At 36.1% G+C, this 24,372-nt stretch overlaps 1 protein-coding gene across 6 annotated transcripts in view; it reads right to left on the bottom strand.

The window, feature by feature from the left end:
* Mtdh (metadherin) overlaps nucleotides 1-24,372 on the bottom strand; it is a 58,228-nt gene that overhangs the window by 22,540 nt on the left and 11,316 nt on the right. For 2 of the 6 annotated variants that reach the window (XM_006241524.4, NM_133398.2), the window contains exons 2-6: nucleotides 19,399-19,500; nucleotides 7,721-7,805; nucleotides 6,869-7,045; nucleotides 5,497-5,562; nucleotides 3,840-4,076 (exon numbers count right to left, since the gene is read on the bottom strand). In XM_006241524.4, coding sequence (XP_006241586.1) covers nucleotides 3,840-4,076; nucleotides 5,497-5,562; nucleotides 6,869-7,045; nucleotides 7,721-7,805; nucleotides 19,399-19,500 — 667 coding nt within the window. Of the gene's footprint in view, nucleotides 1-691; nucleotides 782-3,839; nucleotides 4,077-5,496; nucleotides 5,563-6,868; nucleotides 7,046-7,720; nucleotides 7,806-19,398; nucleotides 19,501-24,372 lie in introns of all 6 variants that reach the window. The other 4 variants (XM_006241523.4, XM_006241525.5, XM_006241520.5 and 1 more) reach the window with 3 other exon arrangements.

Genomic DNA, 24,372 nt, shown 5'->3' with positions numbered 1-24,372 from the left:
AAATTTACAATGTATCAACAGGTAATTAAAAGAGTTATTGTGTATATGTATGTAAGAGAGGCTTATCTATAAATTCATAACAAGTAAAAGTGAATAGAAATATGCTAAATTCAACCAGAAGTTTGGCAAAGTATACTAGTAACAAGAGCATGTCCTAACCCAGCAGTTCTCAATCTGTAGGTCACGACCCCTTTCACAAAGATCACCTAAGACCACCAGAAAACACAGATATTTACATTATGATTCATAACAGTAGCAAAATTACAGTCATATGAAGTAGCAATGAAGATAATCTTATGGTTGGGGGTCATCACAATATGAACTGTATTTAAGGGTTGTAGCATTAGGAAGGTTAAGAACTACTGTCCTAACCTAAACTGCCAGTGGTACACTACAGAATCTAAGCCACTGGCACATAGGGACTTAGATGTCCCTTATAACTTAAAGACCTTTGGTATTACATATATTATGTTGATAGCAATATATGATGCTATTCAATTTTCTTTTTTTCTTTTCTTTTCTTTTCTTTTTTTTTTTTTTGGAGCTGAGGACCGAACCCAGGGCCTTGCGCGTGCTAGGCAAGGGCTCTACCACTGAGCTAAATCCCCAACCCCGCTATTCAATTTTCTAAGTAACAAGTGCTACAACAAAAATGTTTTGGTTAACTCAACGAAAGACTGTTTTCACATACCAGAGACAGCAGAGTTAAGTGTGAGAGATGCAAAAGAAGCAGAGTTCTGTTGAGAGGCACTCACTCCCCTAGCCACACTAGACCAAGCAGCTGGCAAAATAAAGAACGTCACTTGCAACCTTCAATTTGCAAAGAACTTGAAAGATGTACAGAATTAAAACTATGATAGCAATATTTAAAGATTATATTAAAAAATGAGAACCAAAAATATAGCAATAGCTATTATTTACTGAGTGTCTACCATGTGGATGGCTCTTTTATACATTGAGTTCTAATCCTTACAGCATCTCTTCTAGGCCATTTTAGAGCTAGCAAATCATTTGCTAGTACTTAGAAAACTGCTTGGGTATAACAGTTTCCAAGCCTATTCGTTCCACTATACAATCATTTCTATCATAATTTAAGCAAGTCTTTACGCTTGGCGCCTGATATTCACTACAATCAATTCTCACAATTACTTAATATGAGGTTCATTAAGGCTATATAACTAAATGTCCATAAACTCCTAATAGGTCTGTCTGAACTAGTCTATTTTCATTCTACTAAACCATGTATCTTTAAAATATTTTCAATGTATTTCTCTGAAAACAGACTGACACTCTGGTCAACAGTAGGCTACATACACATGTAGCCTATGAGACTTTCTTACCTACGGACATCTTGGGTTCTTAGTGTGCAAGTACATGCCATGATGCCTACACAACGACAAACTACCTAGCAAGCATTTTTTCAGGTGGCTTGTTATTCGACACGACTGTCCTCTAACGAGCACACACACCTCCGCAGTGACCCTTCACTAACCTAACATAGTTCTCTTTCAATTTCAACAAAATTTTAGATCTAGCTAGGAAAGCCCACCTATCTAATTGGCTGCTTAATTTTATCTGTAATGATATTAACCAAATACTACCTAAATCCACATTTTAATAGTGAAACTACATAGCTTCTACAAGTAAACTAGAAATATATTAAACGTCAGTGTTCCTAACATTATTCCATAAAACCTGATCATTTCTTTTACTAAGGATACTTTTACTATGGCAATTTTGCTCTTTCTGTTGAAAATGATGATAGGAATTTTAGAGATTATCTTTGTAGACAGATATTTGTATTTCTAGACAGTTTTTGGATATTACAAGTGAGGAGAGTAACTTGAAACAGAATTAGTGAATGAATCACAGTTTGCTTGTTGAGAGATTAGTCTTTTAAAAAGGATGAAAGATAATAGCTAAGGAAGACATTGTAGGGTTTTTCTTTTGTTTTTACTTACCAACTAAAAACTTCCTAGTAAACTAAGTTTTGAGAATTACCTGCCGTAAGTACAACAGAAAAACCTGCATGTTCAAGTGTGGCACGGTAGCTCCCAACTGGATTTTGATTTAGAAGGCAGACTGGATTGTCCAAGAATTCCAAGCCAGCCTGGTAAACAGTTTTCTAGGGCTATATAGTGACTCTGATGAAATAAAAACAAAACTCCCCAAAATAAAGAAAAAATTTTGTTTATTTACTATGAGAAATTATAATTCAATTTTAAGAAGCCCAAAAAGAAGCATAAGGCCATTAGACAAATGGCAAAGAACACTGAATAAAAAAATTGGTGAAAGATGTAGAAATGATCAATTAATTCATGGAAAAAACCTAACTGCATCAGTGATTTAAAAGTCAGGCAAAATTATTTATGCATTTATGCTTATCAAAATAGAAGACAAAAAAAAAAAGTTCAACCTCAGTAAGAATATGATAGACAGGGCTGGAGAGATGGCTCAGAGATTAAGAGCACTGGCTGCTCTTCCAGAGGTTCTGAGTTCAAATCCCAGCAACCACATGGTGACTCACAATTATCTATAATCTGATCTGATGCCCTTTTCTGGTGTGTCTGAAGACAGCTACAGTGTACTTATATACAATAAATAAATCTTAAAAAAACAAAAAGAAAAGAACATTGAAGATGAAGTATGAGAGTAAATGACAATACAATAAATACATTCATGTTCACTTTAACCCAAGCTATTCCCAAGAATCTATCCTAAAAAATACACTAAACATAACATTACCTTTTAAAACTTTTGTTTTTAAAAAGTCAGATACAGAAACAGGTAAGTAAATTATATTTAAATAACATAGCATACAATGCCATTAGGCAAACATGCTTATAAGACATGCTTATCAATTTGGGGATGGGGAAAAACATAAAAATGCATATTCAATTTAGTTTAATGTAAAAACCAAAAATTATACACAACGAAGAAGAAAAATACAAAAACTGGAGCTGTCACTGGGTGGTGTGATAATATATTTCCCCTTATTTGCAATTTTCCATATTTAGTAAAGATTTTTTCTATAATGTATAAGTACATTTTGCTTAAAAGAGAATGCCTTTCAGTAGAAACAAACTGCTCAACTACTAATTTTTACCATTAAAATTCAGATAAAAATTATAATAGGTATTTATAGACTATAATAAAATGGATGCTATAAACTTTTTTAGTACTTTTATTTACTATTTTTATTTAGACTCAAGCTGCAAAAATCTATCATGTCTACTCATGCATTACATTTATAACATCACTAAGAATATACAATTACAGGCTGGAGAGATGGCTCAGCAGTTAAGAGCACACTGACTGCTCTTCCAGAGGTCTTGAGTTCAATTCTTAGTAGCTACATGGTGGTGCACAACTACCACCCTCTTCAGGTGTGTCTGGAGACAGGTATACACGTGTACGTACACACACACACACACACACACACACACACACACACACACACACACACACACAGAGTTAGTCATCATACTGATGAGCAAATGTGATAGAGAAAGTGAAAGCACTACACAGAAGGTAAGTAATGTTAGTCATGTTAGTTGCTCTATTCTGTGCAGAGGATCTGAGATACTACTTCTGCATGGCAGGACTAGTATTTCTTAGTGTCTGTCTGTCTTTCTGATTTTTTAAAAACATTATCTTGTGTAGCCCAAGCTATACTCTAACTCCTGGTCCTCAAGCCTGGGATTGCAGGAATGCACTACTATGCCCAGTTTAGGAATATTTCTACTAATGGCTTGCTTTCCTTTACGAGACCTGAAAAATTCAAACTGTATCAGATTACCAATTTTAAGTGAATTAAATTTTTTTCTAAAAGTTCTTACCAATGCCAGAAAATATTGAGCGATCACTCCAATTCCTTCCCCAGTCTTTCCCATTTGCATTAGTATCACCAGGGTCTTGAGTCCAAGCAGACTGCTCTGTTTTTCTCTTGCCTGCAGAAGCAGGTGGGACAGAGTTCCACTTCTCCTCACCTGCACTCAATTGTGAGGAGAGTTTTACAGACTTTTCACTCCAGCCTCCTCCATTGACAGTAATATTTTCATTCAACCCTGAAGAAACTTAAAGAAAAGAAAGTAAAGATTAAAAACAGATATGTGATGTCTTGTTAAAAATGTGGTATTTTTGCATTTCTAGGATAGCTCAGCTTATCAGTACTTAGAACTTTTTCCTTCCCTCTAAGTGTTCTTTAAGTAGCCTGAGTATAAAAAGGTAAGCCATGCTATTCTGACATGGTTTTAAAGTTTGTTTCACAGGGTCTCACTATGTATCTTACATTAGTCTTATGGTTCTCCTACCTCTGCCTCAATATGCTGGGATTACAAGCATGCACCACAATGCCTGGCTAACGGATTCCTTAACTTAAAAATCAACAAAAGGTTTAAAATGTAACATGCATACTAGTGATGTTCTCAATGGCAAAATGACAAACTGAAAACACATATCTAATATATTCTGAATACTTACCCACTATGAAAATGAAGACTTTTCCTTAGTTACATGCTCTTTCCTTAGATACACTTTTGTATATTATAGTACGTACAATGACTGCACATTAGAACCAAATGAGAAATTTAAATAGACTATGGCATCAGCCAAGACCAAATGAATGTCAGAACCTCAAGGACAGAGAGCAGGTGTGTGTAAGAGACAGAGACAGAGAGATACACACACATACAGAGAGAGGGAAGGAGGGAGAGAGGGAGGGAGGAGGGAGGAGAGAGAGGGAGGGCAAGCACTCTTCCTAGATGAGTAGCCAAGATTGAGACATGGGGCATGAGGGCATAGAGCAAGCAATGGTGTTAAGAACGAGCACGAAATGAGAAGGTGCTTTTCTTTTCCTGTGACACTTTAGCTTTTTTTTTTTTTTTTTTCTTTTCTTTTTTTCGGAGCTGGGGACCGAACCCAGGGTCTTGCGCTTGCTAGGCAAGCGCTCTACCACTGAGCTAAATCCCCAACCCCGACACTTTAGCTTTAAGGCTGGTATACTGCTCTGCCCGCAGTGATGAGGAATGAGTGAATTAGGCTAATTTTGTTTGTGAAGCACCCAATAAACTTAAACTATATTCATTTATTATAACAGTTGATACCACCAAGGAAGCAGTTATAATTTATATGAACTACATTTTCTTAAGATAGAGTTAAGTCTTTTATCCCAAACATGCCCATATTACATTCATGCCCAACAAAGATCCTCTCTCTTGGCTCAAATGATGCAAGAAGCAAAACTGTACATAAATTATTATTGAATGTTTTTATATATGGGAGGGGGAGGAGCTACAATATAACAAACCCAGAGGATGAATGATCTTTCTTTTCCAATTTTCAAATTCTCTGAACTATGATCACATTAATTTAGAAATTAAAAATAACTTTAATCCCCCTTCTTTCCTTTAACATCATTCATGTAAGGAAAGAGACATGTATCCAAGTTTCTATTTTGATGGGCCTTCAGTTTAAGTGTCATGTAATTTCTCTCACCCTGAAGTGTAGAATCTCCTTTTCCAGACTTAAAGTTGCTAACTTGAACATTTAGATGAGAATCACCTGGGTTGAAATAGAAATAAAATTTATTTAATACTAAACAGGCCACTATGCACATTAAATCAGGTGGAACATACAATTGTGATCTATAATAAAATGCTCCTTCAAGTGCCAGTTTTGACATTGGAAAAGTGATTTTACAACATATTTCACATGTCCACAGGGAACTAAGTCTTTAGTTACCATATTTTTAGTCAATGCCAAATCCTAGAAAATTGCCCAAATATAAGTAGGGACCATGATTCTGCAATGCTTCTGAATTCTGAAGGTTCTTTTAGGTAGGAACTGAAAAATTGAGCTCTGAAATTGGATTCAACTTTGCCTCATCTTAACATGAGCCGCCTTTTCAATAATCCCAGAAGCAAGCATACCAATTAAGAAAACCGTTGCCAGATTTGGGATTATAAAGTGAGAATATATGTTTTAACATAAAAATTCCAATTCTCTGGCACAAAATAAGCACAATTATCACAATGTACCAAAACCAAACCAAACTAACTGAAATCCCATGAAACACAAGGTGCAAGCAGGGAAGGCATGCCCACATCAGTAAGTCACCAACAGAAGCGCTCACAGCATTGATAGTATATGACAGCAGAGTGAATAAGGAAAGCTCATTACTGTGCTATGGCAACAATTTTAGTAAGTTAGCAGGCAAAAAATAAAATAAGAAATAATAAGCTTAAGAAGGTGATCTGCTAACAACTTAAGGATAGAAAACAGGGAGGCCACTAACAAAAGACAGAGGAAATAAACTAGTGCTCCCACGAAGTAGCTATCAATATCGGATTGCTTACACATCTGAGTACTTGGTAGGAAGGACACTGGCTCAACCATCTTTGAAATTCTGGTTTAGTTTTATTAATATCTACAGAATTGCCTGAAACAAAACAAAAAACTGGGGTGGATAGACAGAACCTGCACTAACCAGAACATGCTTGTTTCATCTTGGAATGAAAGTGCCCAACATGCAGAATGGTGATAAATATTCCATTTAATCAATGCCTTATCCACTGTAGAAATGGAGATGTAAGAGGACTGGGGCAAAGCAACACACAAGGAAAAGAAGCAACAACATTCTCTAATGTGACTCAAGGCAGAAAGGCAAATTTTAATTTAATAAGCCATTCATTAGGCAATATTAACAACACTGCTGTTATGAGGTAAACCAGGATGTGGTTCACAATACTCTCATGAAGAAGGGTATATCAGCATAAAGTTAGCAGATCAAAAAGATTGTGATATATTTTGTACATCTGACTTAAAGGAGTTTGACTTGATGTACCAGTCTTATGTTCCACTAATATACCTTTATTCTTCTTGGAACCAACAGGAAATGATGCAGTTGTAAGTTGCTCGGTGGTAACTGTGATGGTATTTTCTATCCCAGGGATAGTTGAATCCAATGAACCAGAATCAGTCAGCACTTTATCACGTTTACGCTGTTGTCGTTTCTCTCTGTGACTAATTTTAGTTTCCCAGGCTCCTGACACAGCCCGAGAAAAAAGATGTTATTCAGTAAGGGGAAGACAAAAAAGTTGTAGTTTTGAGGGGAAAAAAATGGGGTGGGACAGATATAATAAATTTAGATATTAAGCTAAAAACCAAGAGTGCTGATTATATTAATTTACCCTAAGAATTCATTCTTATGTTATTTTAGGCAAAAAACTATTTGTTTTTAACAAAATGTGTCAACTATGGTTTAGAAAAAGTGACAGAAAAGAATCATCTCTTATCTTTTTATCCTGTTGGGTAGAAGTGACAGAGAGTTATATATGCTCTAATACATGAGTTTAGGGTGGGATAATAAATGGCTTATTCAAGAATTTTGCACACAGCCTTTTAGGAATGGTATATTTAAGAAAAATGGGAAACTCCAAACCATATTTTTAGGAAACAAAGACAAGATGAATGGCCTCAATTGCTCACAATATTGAGCAAACATAAATTTAAAAGATAAATAAGCACTATTGGATGCTTAAATGATTTGGATAACCAAAGTGTTTCTTAGCAACGTCACAGATCTTTATGATAAAATTTATGGCAATTAAAAAGAGCTACATACAAGATTAAGTGAAACAAATGCAGCTTTTATACCACACACCTCAATTAAAAAAAAAAAATCAAATATTTTCTATAGGCCTTTCCCTTGCTCAAATACCTTCATCAACTTCCTTTCCATCATGGCGTGAACTGTTTTGCACTGCTTTAGCATCTGACTTTGACTTCTTCTTATTTTTCTTTGACTGAAATAGTAAAATAGAATATTACTTATTATCTTGTTATATTTTTGAAAAGGTAGGAGCCAGTAAAATACATAATAAAATGTGTGAAACTGACCACTAAGATATTTCAGTTTGATTAAAAAAACCCAGCATATTAAGTTTCAATGAGAGGTTATAATTGCGTGGTTACTTTATGCTAATTACAGTAATTTTCTAACTTATTATTTAAATACAGAAGGTATAACCCTATTTTACATATGAGTAAACAAAAGTAGAACAGGCTCTACTGTGTCACATTAACTTTAGTAAGTAAAAGTTAAAAGATCTGCTTGGCTCCAAAACCACACTATGCTCTTATACATAATGTGTCCTACATTATAGTATAAATATAATACTGTAATACGCTGCTCTAGGAGCAATAAAATTAAAATCCATCATTATTTTCAGAAGGAAAATTATATACCAAATAGTGGTTTAATCACACAAGGTATATTGCTGATAAAACCCTATGTATAGCTAATCAATGAATCAACTGTATAAACAGATAGTATTTGGCCAGTTTCAAAGTAATGTTACAAAAAACCCCTTGGATTGCATATGCTTAACAGTTCAATAAAGATAAAAATACCAACACAAGATACATAAAATTCTGGAACAGTCTTCTAAGTCCTTACTGCTAATTTTATATTCTCCTTTCAAAAGCTTGCCAAAAACTCCACATTATTTCTGTATTTGGATAGGGATGTCCAGAAAAGAAATAACAATATAGTAGGGTTTTGGTGCTGTTGTTTGACTGAGATAAGCTCTTCTTTACCCTAGGCTGACCTCAAATATAGCAGAGGATGACCTCAATTTCCTAAGCCTCCTGCCTCTCCTCTGGAGTGTGGAATTGCAGTACTGTCATTTGGATTACAGTATATCACCACACCCAGCCTTAAACATCTGCTCATACATGTACTGTAGCCACTCATTTAGCTACTTTCTGAGATTAGCTACTCACCCATTACTGTATACCATCTTTAAGCTACAGGTTAATTTTAATTACAAGATATTTATAATATTAATAAAATGAATAGATGGCATCAAAAATGCTTTTCCTATCTATAAGAAACTTTGTAAAGCCAAATGCAGATCAGTTATGAAGAGAATAAAACAACTTGCAAAAAGTCTTTTTAAACATAAGATTGTATGTCAAAAACAGTTTTTGCTACATTTCAAATTCATATCATTTAAGAATACAGCTGTCCTTCAATCTCTGTATGGTATTGGCACTTCAATTCCATGCCAATACCAATTATTTTCACGTAGTTAAATCCTTTATACTATAAAATGTTACTGTATTTGTAATATCTATCATATTACATATATCCTCCCATACTTTTAGTTGTTCTAGATTATTTATAATACTTAATGAATTATATAAAGTTTTCATATTGTATTCTTCGGGGAATGCTGACCTAAAAAGTCTGTACTTGTTGTGTACAGGAACATTTTTATTCCATGTATTTCCAATATGAAGTTGGTTGAAACCATAGGTGGGAAACTCAAAAATATGTTAGGCTGACTCTATTTGCAAGATATAGTATGAAAAAGAAGGTAATCCAAATCTTTGAATAATCATGGCTAATCTTGTCCGAAACATAGTGTATACAGTACACCTAATCTCAATTCAGATTAGCTATATTTTGAGTATTTAATATCCATATGTGGCAGGTGGTTGCTATAATCAATAGTATGAGTTCAGAAACTCTAGTAAGTACCCCTCCTTCACAGATAAGGAATTTGAGGTTATAAGGAGATTACAGAACCTGTCTACAATCATAGGTTATTAAGTGTGAGACTACGCATAAAGTGCAGTTCTAAATCCATACTTTGCACTTACAAATATTCTTTTAACTAGTTGCCAAAGCACATGTAATAATGGTGATTAAATATAAAATAATTTATGTAATAGACAAATCAAGGTGGAGGTGAGCTAAAAAGCTTCCTTTCTACTATCTTGCTTTTAAATGCTAGAAGGTGCTACATAGGCTGCAGGGGAAGAACTGTCATCAATGGTCTCACTCAGCTGTGGATCCTACAAACTGTTCTCTTGTGCCGGGCAAGATGTGCCCAGAGGTGCAATAGTGGAACAACTGGTATGGGAGTAACCAATCAGTTTGACTGGATGTGAGGCCTGCTCCACAGGAGGGAATTCACATTTAGTACTGTAAACATTAAAAAGGGGATAGTGAGGATAAGCCATGAGGTTTTAGTAAGGAAGCTACTATGGTTTTGTTAAAGAAACATGATGTAACTCTGAAAGTGTTTTCTAAATATTTGTTTATACCAGCAGATTAGTGCTGCTGTTAGCTTTGGTAGACAAGTTTCTTTTTGCAATGGTCAGTGGTTATTTTAGAGACTCATAATTTTTCAAAATTCCAAGAATGACTGAAATGCTCAGCCCTACATGGGACGTCTGTGTCACTCCAGGGGCTTACAGAACACCATGACGAGGACTCTTGGAAAGGCTCTAAGAGCCAGGAGATGCGGCAGAGTGTTCTTCACAGGACATGACCATTAACCCCTGGGATTTGCACAAGATCTGTGCAAGATGAGGCTTGTCAACATTCCACCATGGAGTGCGAAGATGCTTACAAGGCCCTGTCCCTCTGAGTTATTACAATGTTTTGTGGGGGGAGGTGTGGTGGGGCATTTTCTTCAGTCTGTAGCTACTGGATACCCATTATCCTATAAATAAAGCCTTATCCGTGCCCCTCTGAACTTAAACTGAGTGGTACACCTTCCTCAAGATACAAATTAGAAAAAAAAAAAAAAAAGATTATACTCACTCCAGTATCCTATGAGACTGAATAGCACGCAAGTAAAACTTTAAGATAAGCACGCAGTACATAGTTACTTGCCCCAGTCATCTTACTGACAAAGACTTCTTTTATGTATAGAGTGCATTCATGTTATGTGAACACTGTGTCCCTGAATTGTATCTCTAGCCCTTACTCTGTAGCATAGGTGAGTCTTAAACTTGTGATTTTCTTGTCTTGGCCTCTCATGTGGCTGAAATAACAGACCTGTGCCCTCTCACTTTTAAGGAGCTCTACTGTAGCTAAGACTTCTAGGGGAAACCTTTGACCCAATAGTTTAGCTTTCTTGTAACTATATTCCCAACCATATTTTGTCATGTTTCACCATGAATTCAGGTAGATTATTAAATCTTGTCTAAACAACATAACAGTAAAGATCACAAATAATTTGATTTAAAAATATAAATGATCTGAATACACATTTTTGAGAAGAAGACATGGCCAATAAGTGTATGAAGAAATGAGTAACACACCAATAATCAGGGAAATGTAAACTATAGTGAGATATTACTTGACCACAGTTAGAATGGCTCTTATCAATCAAACAAAACAAGGGCTGGTGTGGGAAAACTCTGCTAATTAAGGTTGAAGTCTACCATTGACTGGATAGTCTTCTGTGGCTTGGCAACAATGGGGGATTCCCCTAGTGGGGCTTCTCCTTTGGGGAATTCTAAGCTCATATTTGCCTCAATCTGAGTAATATCACATAGCCTTAATTAGATTACGGGATCAATTTCCTTTCTTCCGACAAAAACCTGTTCAGTCCACACCCGAGATTCCTGAAATGCTTCTCTATCCTAAGGAAGCATCCCAGGTACTCCAAGCCCGATGACATTTGCCCATCCTGGATGTTTCTACCTTCAGTCCCCCAAAACTTTATAAGCATTAAATCACCCTAAGTAAAGTTGATCTGCTTCCTGATGGCTGGTCCTGGTGTGGCCATTCATGAATGAGCTATCTATCCAGGAGGGAAGGGAGATGGTTCAGCAGATCTAAGTGCTTGTAATGCAAGCACAAGATTTGATTTTTATCTAGAACCCGCAGAACCCATTTAACGTAGTGGCTGGCACGCATCTGTAATCTCAGAACTACATTGAGGAATAAGGAGGTAGAGATAGGAGTATGCAGGGTACCAAAATCAAGAGACTACTTCACCAAGGTATGAGAGAATCAATCCCCAAATGTTATTTCTGACCCCCACACATATGTTGTAGCACACACATGCCTACTCACAATACACACACCCATGATAGTGAGCTATAAACAAAGAAACTCTACTGTTGGGAATGTAAACTGATATAGCCAGTACCATAAACATTATGGAAAGTCCTCAAAAATAAAAATAAACCTAGCGTATAACTCTAACAACACTCTGATTAGATATATATCCTAGGAAGTGAAATCATTCTATCAAAGATATACTGTATGCTTCCATTCAACTGGGGGATTTCCATGTTGGGATTCAACATAGAAATATAAAGTAGAATAGAGGTCACTACAGGGTATGAAGTGTAGAGAAGATGACAGGAGCACACAGAACCGGGGGCAACAGCTCTAATGTTCTCCAGAACAGAAGGATAATTATAGTCTACAACAATTAATTATACATTTTCAAAACAACTACTGGAAAAAGAGGTTGAAGGCATCAGTTGACAGAAATGCTAGTGTTTGAAGAGATGGAAGACGCTGATTTCTGATTTGACAATTACATGTGTATTGAATTATAAACTCTGTAAGTACAAATACTCTGTATCAATAAAAGTAAGTACAGAGAACTAAATGCCAGCGGACACCAGCTGTGCCAAAATTTAGTACAAGAGATACGTAAGTAAACAGATATTTGGAAAACTTTTCATCTTCAAGTGCTACCTTTTCCCTCTTTATATTGAAAATACATTCTTTTCACATACAATATGTCTTGACTAGTTTCCTTTTTCCTTCTCCTATCAGTTTCCTCTCCTATTTGGATGTATTCGATTGTCGTCCCTCATAAGAACAGGTTTCTAGAGATAACAACAAAACATAGCAAAATAAAACATAAGACAAAACAAAGATAGTCACATCAAAGTTGAACAAGGCAAATCAATAGAAGAGCCAAAGAGAAGGCACAAAAATCAAGAGACTCTTGTTTACACACTTAGGAGTAAGGACTACCCTTCTTATTGCTTAATTCCCAGCAAATATACTAGTGCATTTACCTTCATTCCTTCTAAGAAAAAACAAACAATAAACAACAAAAACAAACACAAACAAGTAGATCTCAGGAGCTGGCTATTCAGCCAATCTAGCCAGCATTCCAGTTTTAGTGAGATCTTGTATCAAAAAATACAGTGAAGTGGCTGAAGAGATGCACAGTGGTTAAGAGCACTTGCTGCTCTTGCAGAGGATCTGGGTTCTGATTCCAGAGCCAACATGGAGGCTCACAACTACATCAAACTCCAGTTCTAGAGGATTTGATACCGTTTCCTGACATCCTCAGGGTTCTGCATACATAGGGTACATATAAGCTCATGAAAGCAAATATGCAAGACACATAAATAAATGTCTAAAAATTATAATACAGTAAGAAAAGTGAGTGAAGACACTAACCTCTAGTCTCTATACACACAGGCAAGCATAAATGTACTTACACATATACACAAATACAACTGTAGATGCTTCCCATCACCTGTAAAGTCTGGCTTCTTTGTATAATATGTAAAGGACCTTCTATAAACAGATTTCACCTACATTTATACTCCTTTACATATAAACTTTAGTTGTAAGACTGTTATTAATACAAACATTCTTGTCTTTAAGCTGCATGAATCTGAACAAAGTGTTACAACTACTATTCGGGTAAGTGTTTCTCGGTTCTCCACCTCATGTTCAATGCTTAATCTTTGTACTAACTTTCTGGGTGCAGCTCATGCTCCATTCTTTTTGTTCCATTCCTACTGCACACACGCACACACAGGCGCGCACACGTACAGTTGGTCACACAGGGCCACGACCTTTTAATCTCAGTACTCCAAAGGCAGAGGCAGGCAGAATTTTGTAAGCTTGAGGCTACCTGGTCTATACAGTGATTCCCAGGACAGGCAGGGCTACAGAGTGATATGCCCATTTCAAAAAAACAAGAGAGTAAAAAATTTATGTGAGACATTTATTCATCACATTATATATAGTAATACATATTACTATAGATATATATAAGTAATTTAAGAAATCATAATATATGAGGCAAGTTTAAGTAGTTTCAACATTCAATTGTGAAACCAGATAAATTCACTTAAGTACTTAAAGTGTGTATATACTTGAAAAACAGCTATGACTTATAAAGCTCTTACTTAAATTCTGACTCTAATTTCTATGATGCATTCATTACACAAGATAAACCACAATGTGCATGCAGGAGGCATTCAGCATTATTACAGTCTGTTCTAGTTGATGCTTGTTTTAATGCATGCTGCTTGGGACTGTTTTGTTGGTCACAATTCTCAAAACTCTTGGTCAGAGAATACTTTTAGACACTAAGGATTTATTTAGTGACTTATGCTAATGTATTTCAAAATAATCACAACTATCTATATAACTATATCTAGTGGTATTTTTCACAACAAATGACAATGTGAGAACATCATTATATATATTTCAAACATCTTTAATGTTTAAATGTATCACTAATTTAACTATCTACTTCTGTGTCCAACTTACTATAACAAGTTGTTTTGATTGTGGAACATGAAGAAAATCCAGAGATGTTCACAAATGTGTGGATAAGTTTTATTTTGTGGTGTTGGGGCTTTAACCCAGGGTAATGTGCATGGTAGGCAAATGATCTATTACTGAGCTATATATCCCTGGCTCACATAGAGATCCAGCCAATAGAGAAGGGAGAATTTTTTTCTTCTTCAGATAATCCTGAGCATTCTCCCTTAGTATTACATCAGATTAGTGTTTTCAGGGTTGGAAATGATTAGAAGGAAAAAAAGAAAACAATGAATAATTACTAAAAGACATGAGATTTCTTTTGAGAATGAGGAAATTATTATAATTTGATTGTGGCTGGTTTTTTTTCTTTTTTTTGAGACAGGGTCAATATGAAAGTAACTCTAGCTGTCTTGGCACTCAGAGAAACACACCTGCCTCTGCTGGGATTGAAGGTATGCACAATTATGCTGTAGTGCTTTGAATATGTTTGATCCAGGGAGTGGCTCTATTATTAGGTGGTGTGGCCTAGTTGGAGTAGGTTTGGAAGAACTGTAGGTGTGGGCTTTGAGAGCCTCCTTTTAGGTGCCTGAAAGCCAACCTTCTGTTTTGAAACGGATGTAGAACTTTCAGCTCCCCCAGTGCTATGCCTGCCTGGATGCTGCCATGCTTCCTGCCATGGTGCTAAAGAACTGAACCTCAATACCCAAGCAAGACCCAATTAAATGTAGTCTTAAGAGTTGCCTTGGCAATGATGTCTACAGTAATAAAACCCTAAGACATATGCCCAGTTTAGTAAATTTTTTATTATTTCTTTCAAAATAAAACTCCTTTAAAAAAAATAAAAAAAAAATCAACGTGGCAGGACAGAAGGTTAAGAAATTGAGATCAAACTAGTTCCACAGGCAGGGATTAGGTTAGGTTCAAAACTGTGGAGTGTTGAGGATTGGAAAGATGGCTCACTGGTTAAGAGGCTTATAGTTTTGCAGAGGATCCAAGGTAGTTCTCAGCACCCATGTTGGCAACTCGGAGCTGTATCAGGTATTTGATGCCCGCCCCTCCATGTCCCCACACACATATTATGCACATAAATTCACACAAGCATACATTTAAATAAATCTAAAAAGAAATAAAAGCCCTGTGAAATGTCTTCTAAGATCACAGAGAAAACATTAAGAATTTTTAGCAAATAAACTATCTGTAACACACACACACACACACACGCATGCAAAACACCCATACACATAAATCTTTAAAAAACCCTTTTCATACTTATATTAAAATTAACTTTGAATGAATATTTAATGTTTTTTGTTGTTGTTTTGTTTTAAAAGATAGGGTATCTTATGTAGCCCTGGCTGGCCTTGAACGCACAGAGATCTGTCTGCTTCTACAGTGCCAAGATGAAAGGTTTACACTACCATGCCTAGCTTATAAATGACTCTGTAGTATAAAGGTATTGTCAACTACAAAATACTGGTTCACTAACTTACACAAATTTTATGAAATGTTGAAGATAGTCCACTGTAAATTTCTTTTTCTTTTTTGAGACAGAATCTCATGTAGCCTAAGCTGGCCTCAAACTGAACTAGTACTTACTTGGATGGAACTATCCTTGAATTTCTGATCCTCCTGTTTCCACTTCCCAAATTCTGGCATGAAAACCAGGTCCCACTATTCCAGGCTTAAAAAAAGAATCATATTTATAATATCAAAAGTGATATAATCAGAGTTTTTTTTAATATTAGAAGTTGTTAATGTTATAGTAAATCTAAATCTTCCAAATTTCTAATTTTCATTTGACAAATCCTTTTATCATTTGTAGTAAACACTATCTTGTTTCCTTGTCATGATGGAATAATCTTGTTTATTCTTGAGAAAATGCCTACAGAAACTCATGTCTGAAAAGCCAATCATTATTTCAAAGAATCATCAGGACATGTAAGTTGCTAGTTCATCTTACAATTCACAGTACAAGTGTTTTTCCTTAAAACAATCACTGTTCTCCCAATATGAAAGTATACCTTTATACACAGTCACATTTCACCACACAGAATAGTTAAAAAATCATGTACTTTAAGATGGCTCATCAGGTGAAAGTGCTTGCTTCCAAGTCTGACACCCCAAGTTCATCATCAGCCTCTAGAACCCACAAGACAGAATGAGAGAAATGATTCCTCTTTGCAAATTATCCTGACCACATGTGTGCCGAGATATAGATACATACAAAATAAATGTGATAACAAATACAGATTAACCATCTTTTTTATTGCATCTTTGATAAAGCACTCTTAAGTGAAGCTAGCAAACAACAGTAAGTACAAAGAATAGCTATAGTTCAGTGTTGTTGTCTGAGTCACGGTAAAGAGCCAGTCATTTCTTTCGCTTCCCTCCCCCCATTAATTTATGCATTTACATCCTGATAGAAGCCCCCCTGGGTACCAGCCCATTCAGGTACATGCAGAACTGGGCACATCCTTTCCACTGAGGCTAGACAAGGCAGCCTAGTTGGAGGAACAGGATCCATAGGCAGGAAACAGTCAGTGACAACCGCCGTTCCAGTTGTTGGGTGGACCCACATGAAGATCAAGCTGCACATCTACTATGTATGTGCAGGCGCCAGTAATTTCACCCACTGCTTTGATGCCAGTGCAAATATCAACACAGTAAAAAAGGCAAATCATTGGTCAGGGATTCAATGACCAAATTTTGAGAATTGCTGCCTTAGAGTAATTGAAGAAATATTATTACCAGCTACATGGTGTAGTTAGCTTCTTATTTAGCTATTAAAGATAAATAAAGCACCCCCTCAGTGTTGCTTATCAGGATGAAGCGATGTGAAGATATTTTGCTCATTGAATGCTATTAGTTCTTATAATGAATGATATTAGGAATGATATTAGGATTTCAGTAGATATCATTGACTTTATCTTTTAACAATCTACTAGTAAGCAACCTTTATACATTTTGCTTAAGACTGGTTTTCTAATTAGCAATCTTCACATTCCCCCTTTATTCAGACCTTTATAATCCTAGATGCAAAGTGGATTCATTAATCATAAATATTGCTAACAGATGAATTTGCCTAAAGCTTTACATATATACAAAATAAAAAAAAAATCATATGCCTCTGCAACTTGACCTCTCAAGCATTTTTAAGACTTTTTCCCTGAGTGTGAATAACATGTTCATTTGATTCTCTCCCACCAAAACTGGCTTCCCTTTCCAGTTGCGGGGAAAAAAAACAAAAAACAAAAAACCCACCCATCTTTAATTAAGTCAGTATTCCCCTTTCTTCTTTCCTTTCTTTTTGAGATAGTCTCATTACATAGTCCTGGCTGGCCTGGAACTCACTGTGTACATCAGGATGGCCTTTAACTTACAGAGATTAATTGCTTCTTCCTTCAGAAGCTGGACTAAAAGTGTGCGCCATCATCTCCAGCAAGTCCATCTTTTCTGGCTACCCAAGTAGGATTTCTTTTCTCCTGGCACCAAATACCCTATTTTATTAGACAGCTTCTTTATTTGCCTTCTCTAATAGTTTCTCTGTTTGTTTCTCCTTACCTAGACTGCAATATTTCTGAGGGTAAAAATATAGCTTGTGGTAGCACATATCTTTAAAACTAGCACTTAGGAGGCAGAGGCAGGTGTATCTTTTTGAGCTCAAGACAAGTCTGGTCTACAGATCGAGTTTCAGGACAGCTAAGGCTATGCAAACAAACTCTATCATGGAAAAAACAAAACAAAACCAAAAACCCACCAAACCCAAACCTAAACAGATAAACAGACAAATACAAAAAACTATTATTATTTCTCTATCCCTTCAGTAATTATTTAGCACAGTGCCTGGCTAATAGCCCTATATGATCTCTACTAGAAACTAGTTATCAATGAGGCACTGATTGCTTCCATATCAAAATAAAGATCTAGAAAACAACTACATGTGGTGGCATGCACCTGTAATCCCAGCATTATGAAGGTGGAGGCAGGAGAATCATAACTTTGAAGCTAGTCTGGGCTCTAAAATCAGACATTAAAATATATTAAAAAAAAAACAAGCTAGAAAACTATAGCAGTTTAATGTGATTTATACAAATAAGCTCACTCTAGCTTTCCATTTATAAAATATATGGGTGTGTGTTTTTTCCTTTCTAGACCAAGTTTTATCTCTATAGACTTAACAAGAAAGAAAGCCAGTATTATAACTTGAGATATAATTACTCTGTGTACAAAAATCAAGCTTCATAGAGCTGGAGACAACTCAGTGGTTCCAGGCAATTGTTACTTTTCCAGGGGACCCAAGTTCAGTACCCAATGCCCACAATAGGCAGCTCACAACTCTTTGTAACTCCAGCTCCTGGGAATCTAATGCTCTCTTCTGGTCTTCACAAGAACGTAAACGCACACACTCCCACATACATGTGCACACACATGCACATACAGAAGCACTTGTGGAAACCAGAGGACAGTTTCTCCTATTATGGTGATGAGTTCTAGGGATAAACTTAGGTCTTCAGGCTTGGTGGCAAATGTCTTTTCTTACCTGCTGAGTCATGTTGCTAGCCCTTACACAAACCTTTTAAATAGTTCTCTCAGCATAGGATTATTTTGTTAAATACAGTCAACTGTTTAATAGGGGATAATTTTATTCCCCTAACTAGGGAAATCAATTTAAACAATATCACTGGTCAATTTTGCTAAGCATTTTTAATATTAAAAAGTACATTATCATGAGTAACACAATTCTATTATGATAGAATCATGTTAAGATTTGTATCAGAAGTAGCCTATAAAGCAAGAACCTCCCTCTCTCAAAGAGATACTCAAGTCATAAATTACTTTTGGCATAATGAACATTTACTAACACCACAGTAATGTTTAAAAAATTGGTGACATAGTCTTCTTTAGAAACAAAATTTTAATTTTTACAACCTATCTAGTATGATTACTTTAGATTTTCCAGTTTCCTTAAATGGAAGATTTACAATCCTATTAAACATAAAAGCATAATTTTATGTCATTTGCTTTATTAAAACTTTGTATACATGTGTTCCCAAGCTCACCTTTTCATTTTTCTTGTCTGTCTCTGGTGGCTGCTTGGCAGTTATACTTCGGGGAGTTCTAACAACTTCATCTTCAGGTATTTCAACAGTCCGTCCATTTGGCTGCATAGGTAACAAGAAAACACTGCATTATCAAACTGACTGTTAAGATAAAACCAGGTTTATAACTGGGAAATAACATATATAATGATATTTTTCCCTGAACAAAATTAAAAAAGGGTTGCTTTATATATACCCATATCAGCTAAATCTCAAGGGACTAATAAGTGTTTTATGATATTGACTTATATATATATATATACATATATAAAAGTGAATTTATTAAGTTTTACGTCTTTATTTACTTAATCCCCTGTAACAGAAGTTATAGATGACTGTGAGCCCCTTTGTGGGTGCTGGGAACTGACCTTGGGCCCTCTAGAAAAGGACCCTTCTCACCAACCCCCTAATAATGAACTTATAAACAAAATCCTGTACCACAAATTTTCTGTTCACACACAGCAGTTTCCCTAATAAGATCTTCTGGAGCCTAGTTACAGGTGGTTGCAAGTTACTCAATATGGAAAACAAATTCAGGTCCTCTGTAAGAGTGGTACATTTCTATCACTCCATTGTCTAGAACCCCCAGCACAGTTTTTTGTTTGTTTTGAGACTGATTTTCTCTATGTAGCTCTGGCTGGTCTAGAACTCATATTCACTTGATTCTGCTTCCCTCCTCCCCATCCCCAAGTACTGGGAAGCTAACTTTTTGCTATAGAGCTAGACAGAAAATATTTTAGATGTATGGGTCATATAGTCTTTATTGAAACTGTAACTCACCCGTAATAGGAAAAAAAAAGTCGGCAAAGATGATATACAGATCAATGCATGTTAGAAGACCCTAATGTTGCTTCTAATTCTATAATGTAATGGCTAAATCCCACTGTCACAGGCACAAACACACACGCACACAAACAAAACAATTACTTCATTCCTAACATTTCTAAAATGAGAGACTACGCTTAGGTGTTTATGGGCAGAATCAAATCTGTGATCCCCAATCACTTTGTAATTAGAATCGTTCCTGCTTTCCCCCCTTTTAAACAATTCTAAGCTCTATTAACAGAATTGGAGAGACTGAGAAATTTGACAAAAGGAGCCTATTAATCTATTCTCCTTTCTGATTGCATCACTTCTTTCACTTATCTATTTCTCTCATATTCAACTCACTAAAGTCAGTAAATTAATGTAATAGTCTTAAAAACACTGTCTCTAATATTTGCAGAATAGACTTTTACCAAACTGCACATCATGGTACAGCTATGTACTGAAGGGGAAAAAACAATGAATGTTAAATAACTGTGTTCTTCTTATGTACATTTCCTTCTTTTTTTTTTTATTAAAGATTTATTTATATATTATATACAAAGTACACTGTAGCTGTCTTCAGACACACCAGAAAAGGGCATCGGATCCCATTACAGATGGTTGTGAGCCACCATGTGGTTGCTGGGAATTGAACTCAGGACCTCTGGAAGAGCAGTCAGTGCTCTTAACCACTGAGCCATCTCTCCAGCCCTTATGTACTTTTTCTTTGGCTCTCCTCCCAAAACCCTCTTTTGCCTTTTCCTATTTGGGTTTCTATTTTACTCTATTTTTTTTTTTTAGATGCATGTCTGTATACTAATAAGAAAGGAAAAAAAGGTGTGGATTTGAATGGCTAAGGAACTGGGAAGAGGCCGGAATGAATTGGAGAAAGGGAAATCATAACATGTTGTATGAAAAATATCTATTTTAAATTTTAAAAAAGTATCTACAATGTGACTTTACATGCATTGTCAAAAACAATCAGGCAGGAGCTGGAGAGATGGCTCAGTAGTTAGAAGTTTGCTGCTTTTGCTGAGAACCCAAATTTGGTTCCCATCACCCACATAGTGGCTAACAACCATAATAACTCTAATTCCAGGAGACTGCTACCCTCTTCTGTCCTCCCTTGGCACCAGACGTGGATGCAAACTACTTACACATATAAACTAATATAAAAATAAATCATTAAAAACATCAAAGCCCATTTACATTTAAAAACCAAATTTGTAGGTTTTCCAAAGATTTGTGGCATGAAGTCAAAACAAAAGCTGTCTTCACAGCTGAATAAATATCTGCTTAATCAACATTTAATCTGCTGTATCTTAACCTGTTAAAATAAGACAGTAAAAGCCAAACCAAGTTTCCTTACTCTTGATCTGGTTTCTTTCTTCTGTGTTGCTTTTTGCACTCTCTAGGTAAATGTATGTCATAGGATGGAGTAGTGAATGGAAAGGTAAGAAACCTCAGCAGGCAAGTAGACTTAGGGTATCTACATCCGGTACTTAGAACCCGCTGATTCCACTTTCCAACCTCTGTTTTACTTGTCATTCCCATATACTGATTGTCTTTTAAATTTTGTCTTTGGTTTTTAGGTGAAATCTTGCTACACTGCCCAGGTTAGCCTCAAACTATTTTTCTCACTCATCTTTTGAGGTTTAAGGTTAAGTGTGTGCTACCAGTTTGACTTCTTTTTTCTTTTAAAATAGAAATGGAATCTCAATGAGTTATTTAAATTGGCCTCAAACTCTTGGATATATGCAAACTTCCCACTTCAGCCTTCCAGGAAGCTAAACCTATATTGGAAAGTCATCGCACCCAAATATCATAAGACTGTTTTTTAGTTCATATTAACTGTCTCCTCTAGCCAAACTTAACGGTTCTCATTTCCTGTGGTAGTTTTTCCTTCCCTCCTCCTTCTCTTTCTCTTCCCCTCCCCTCCCCTGAGACAAGGTCTCACTGTGTAACTCTTTTTTTTCCTTTCCTTTTCTTTTTTTTCAGAGCTGGAGACCGAACCCAGGGCCTTGCGGTTGCCTAGCAAGCGCTCTACCACTGAGCTAAATCCCCAACCCCTTCACTGTGTAAGTCTTATAGGCTCTTGCTGTATAGAAGAGGCTGGCTCTAGCCTCTGGAGTGCTGAAATTAAAAGCCGTGTGCTACTGCATAGCGCCTGTTCCATCTCTCTATGTAACTGAACAATCTTTCCTCTTAAAATTTTGGTACAATGATTAATAGCAGACTTCTATTTCATTTGAGCAGCCTTTACTTAACAGGATTGAAAAACATTCTGTATCTGAGGTAAGGACTGACTTCTAACCTGAGCCCTATTTTTCACTTAGGCATGCAAATTTTATTATACTTAGCTACAAAATTTGAACAACGTAAGTTGAAATTAGTTGGAAACTAGTTAGAAACTAGAAGTTCAATTACCAATTGTCCCAAAAATGGAACATGGGTTTTGGAACTGGACAGCTGAGTTAAGATGCAAGAGCTGCAGCTAACCCTGTGATTTCAAACTGTTTCCGACTGTGTGAGAGTACATGTACAAGAAGACAACTTTTGGGAGTTGGTTCTCTACTTCTACTATGCAGGTTCTAGAAATTAAAGCTCACTGGGGGTAGCAACAAGCACCTTTACCCACTGGGACATCTTGTTAGCCCTAATCACTGATTTTTAAACATTTTTCTTGATTTCACTCTCAACTTCATGATTTGTAAGTATAAGAAAACTGTGTACCTATCTTCTAGGGCTCTTGTTAGATTATATCAAATGGGAGCATGTGAAAACATACCTGTTCAATAAAGTTTCTTCACTTCTAATATTCTTCCCTGTCTAAAGACATGATGCCCATGTACCCTAATCTCATACTCAAGCGCTTATGGTTATTTTTATACTAGCAAAATCTCACAAATGTTAAAGCCTAGTGGTTAAATTATCCTGGACATGCATCCAACAGGCACAACACTCTAGATATAAATTCTCTCAGAAAGTTAATAAACTGCAACTAATATGTAAACATACTCTCTCCAGGGCTAAAAATAGTATAGGACTTGCTTTTCAAGAAACATTATTTTTATGTTACTTTCTTTTAAAACACAAAAATTACTAGCCCAGTGCACACCTTTAATCCCAGCACTCAGGAGGCAGGCAGGTTCAAGGCTAGCCTGGTCTATATAGTGAATTTCAGACCAACCAAGGTTAAACAGTGAAATTCCATTCCTAAGAGAATTATGTGGCATTTACGTGTGTTCATACAGCTAATACCCAGTAAAAGTAAACAACAGGGTAACATGCAGACTCCCAAAGATCCTGGAACAAAGATAAGCATGATCCCTGTTCTTCAGAAGTTTACAAACAGCAGAGCATGGTAGCAGAATGTGTACCCTAACTTGGGGGTAGAGGCAGGACTGAGGCCAGCAACAGAGTAAAAGCAAGTTCTAGATCAACATAGGCCATATCATTAGTCCCACTCCAAAAACCACAAAAGCACAGCAATGACAGAAAGGATAGAGCCTAGCAAAGAAGTATACAACAGCACAAACAAAAATAAAAAGGGAACAGTATTCTTTCTCTTGGAAGATCAAGGGCGTCCTGGCTGGGAAGATGGCTCAGTCTGTGGAATGCCATGGTGGAGCATGGGGACTCAGATCCCCAGCACTTAATAAAAAAAAGGGGGGGGGGAGTGCTTGTAGAAGATAACCACATGTAATTAACTCCCTCTCTCCCCTCCTTATACAAATACTATAAAGTTTGAAGGCAAAGAGAGAGACCGAGATTGAAATTCCAAATGTGTGTCACCCTGAACATGTTTCTACTTCACTAAGTTTTACATTTTTACTTAGTTTAAAGCTATAGGGAACATGCAGGAGTCATTAAGTGTGTCAGTGTACATCAGAAAAATGAAAAGAGGCAAAGCAGAGAAGTTACAATGTATGTATCCTTACAATAACCAGTGATTTTTGAGCACTTGCTCTGTGCCTCACATACATGACTTTTATTTATGGACAAGAAAGTATCGGAGCCTGTCTAAGAAGTCAGGCAAAATTAACTCTGATATAATCCCCACAAGAAAGACTTTTAGTTGTGAAAAATTCTGATACGAATTCCAGATAATTTCTTAGGAGTTTAAAA

The sequence above is a fragment of the Rattus norvegicus genome, chromosome 7 (assembly GCF_036323735.1).
Source record: "Rattus norvegicus strain BN/NHsdMcwi chromosome 7, GRCr8, whole genome shotgun sequence".
Classification (NCBI taxonomy): domain Eukaryota; kingdom Metazoa; phylum Chordata; class Mammalia; order Rodentia; family Muridae; genus Rattus; species Rattus norvegicus.
The sequence above is the reverse complement of the archived record's forward strand: the minus strand, read 5'-3'. Positions and strand labels throughout refer to the sequence as shown.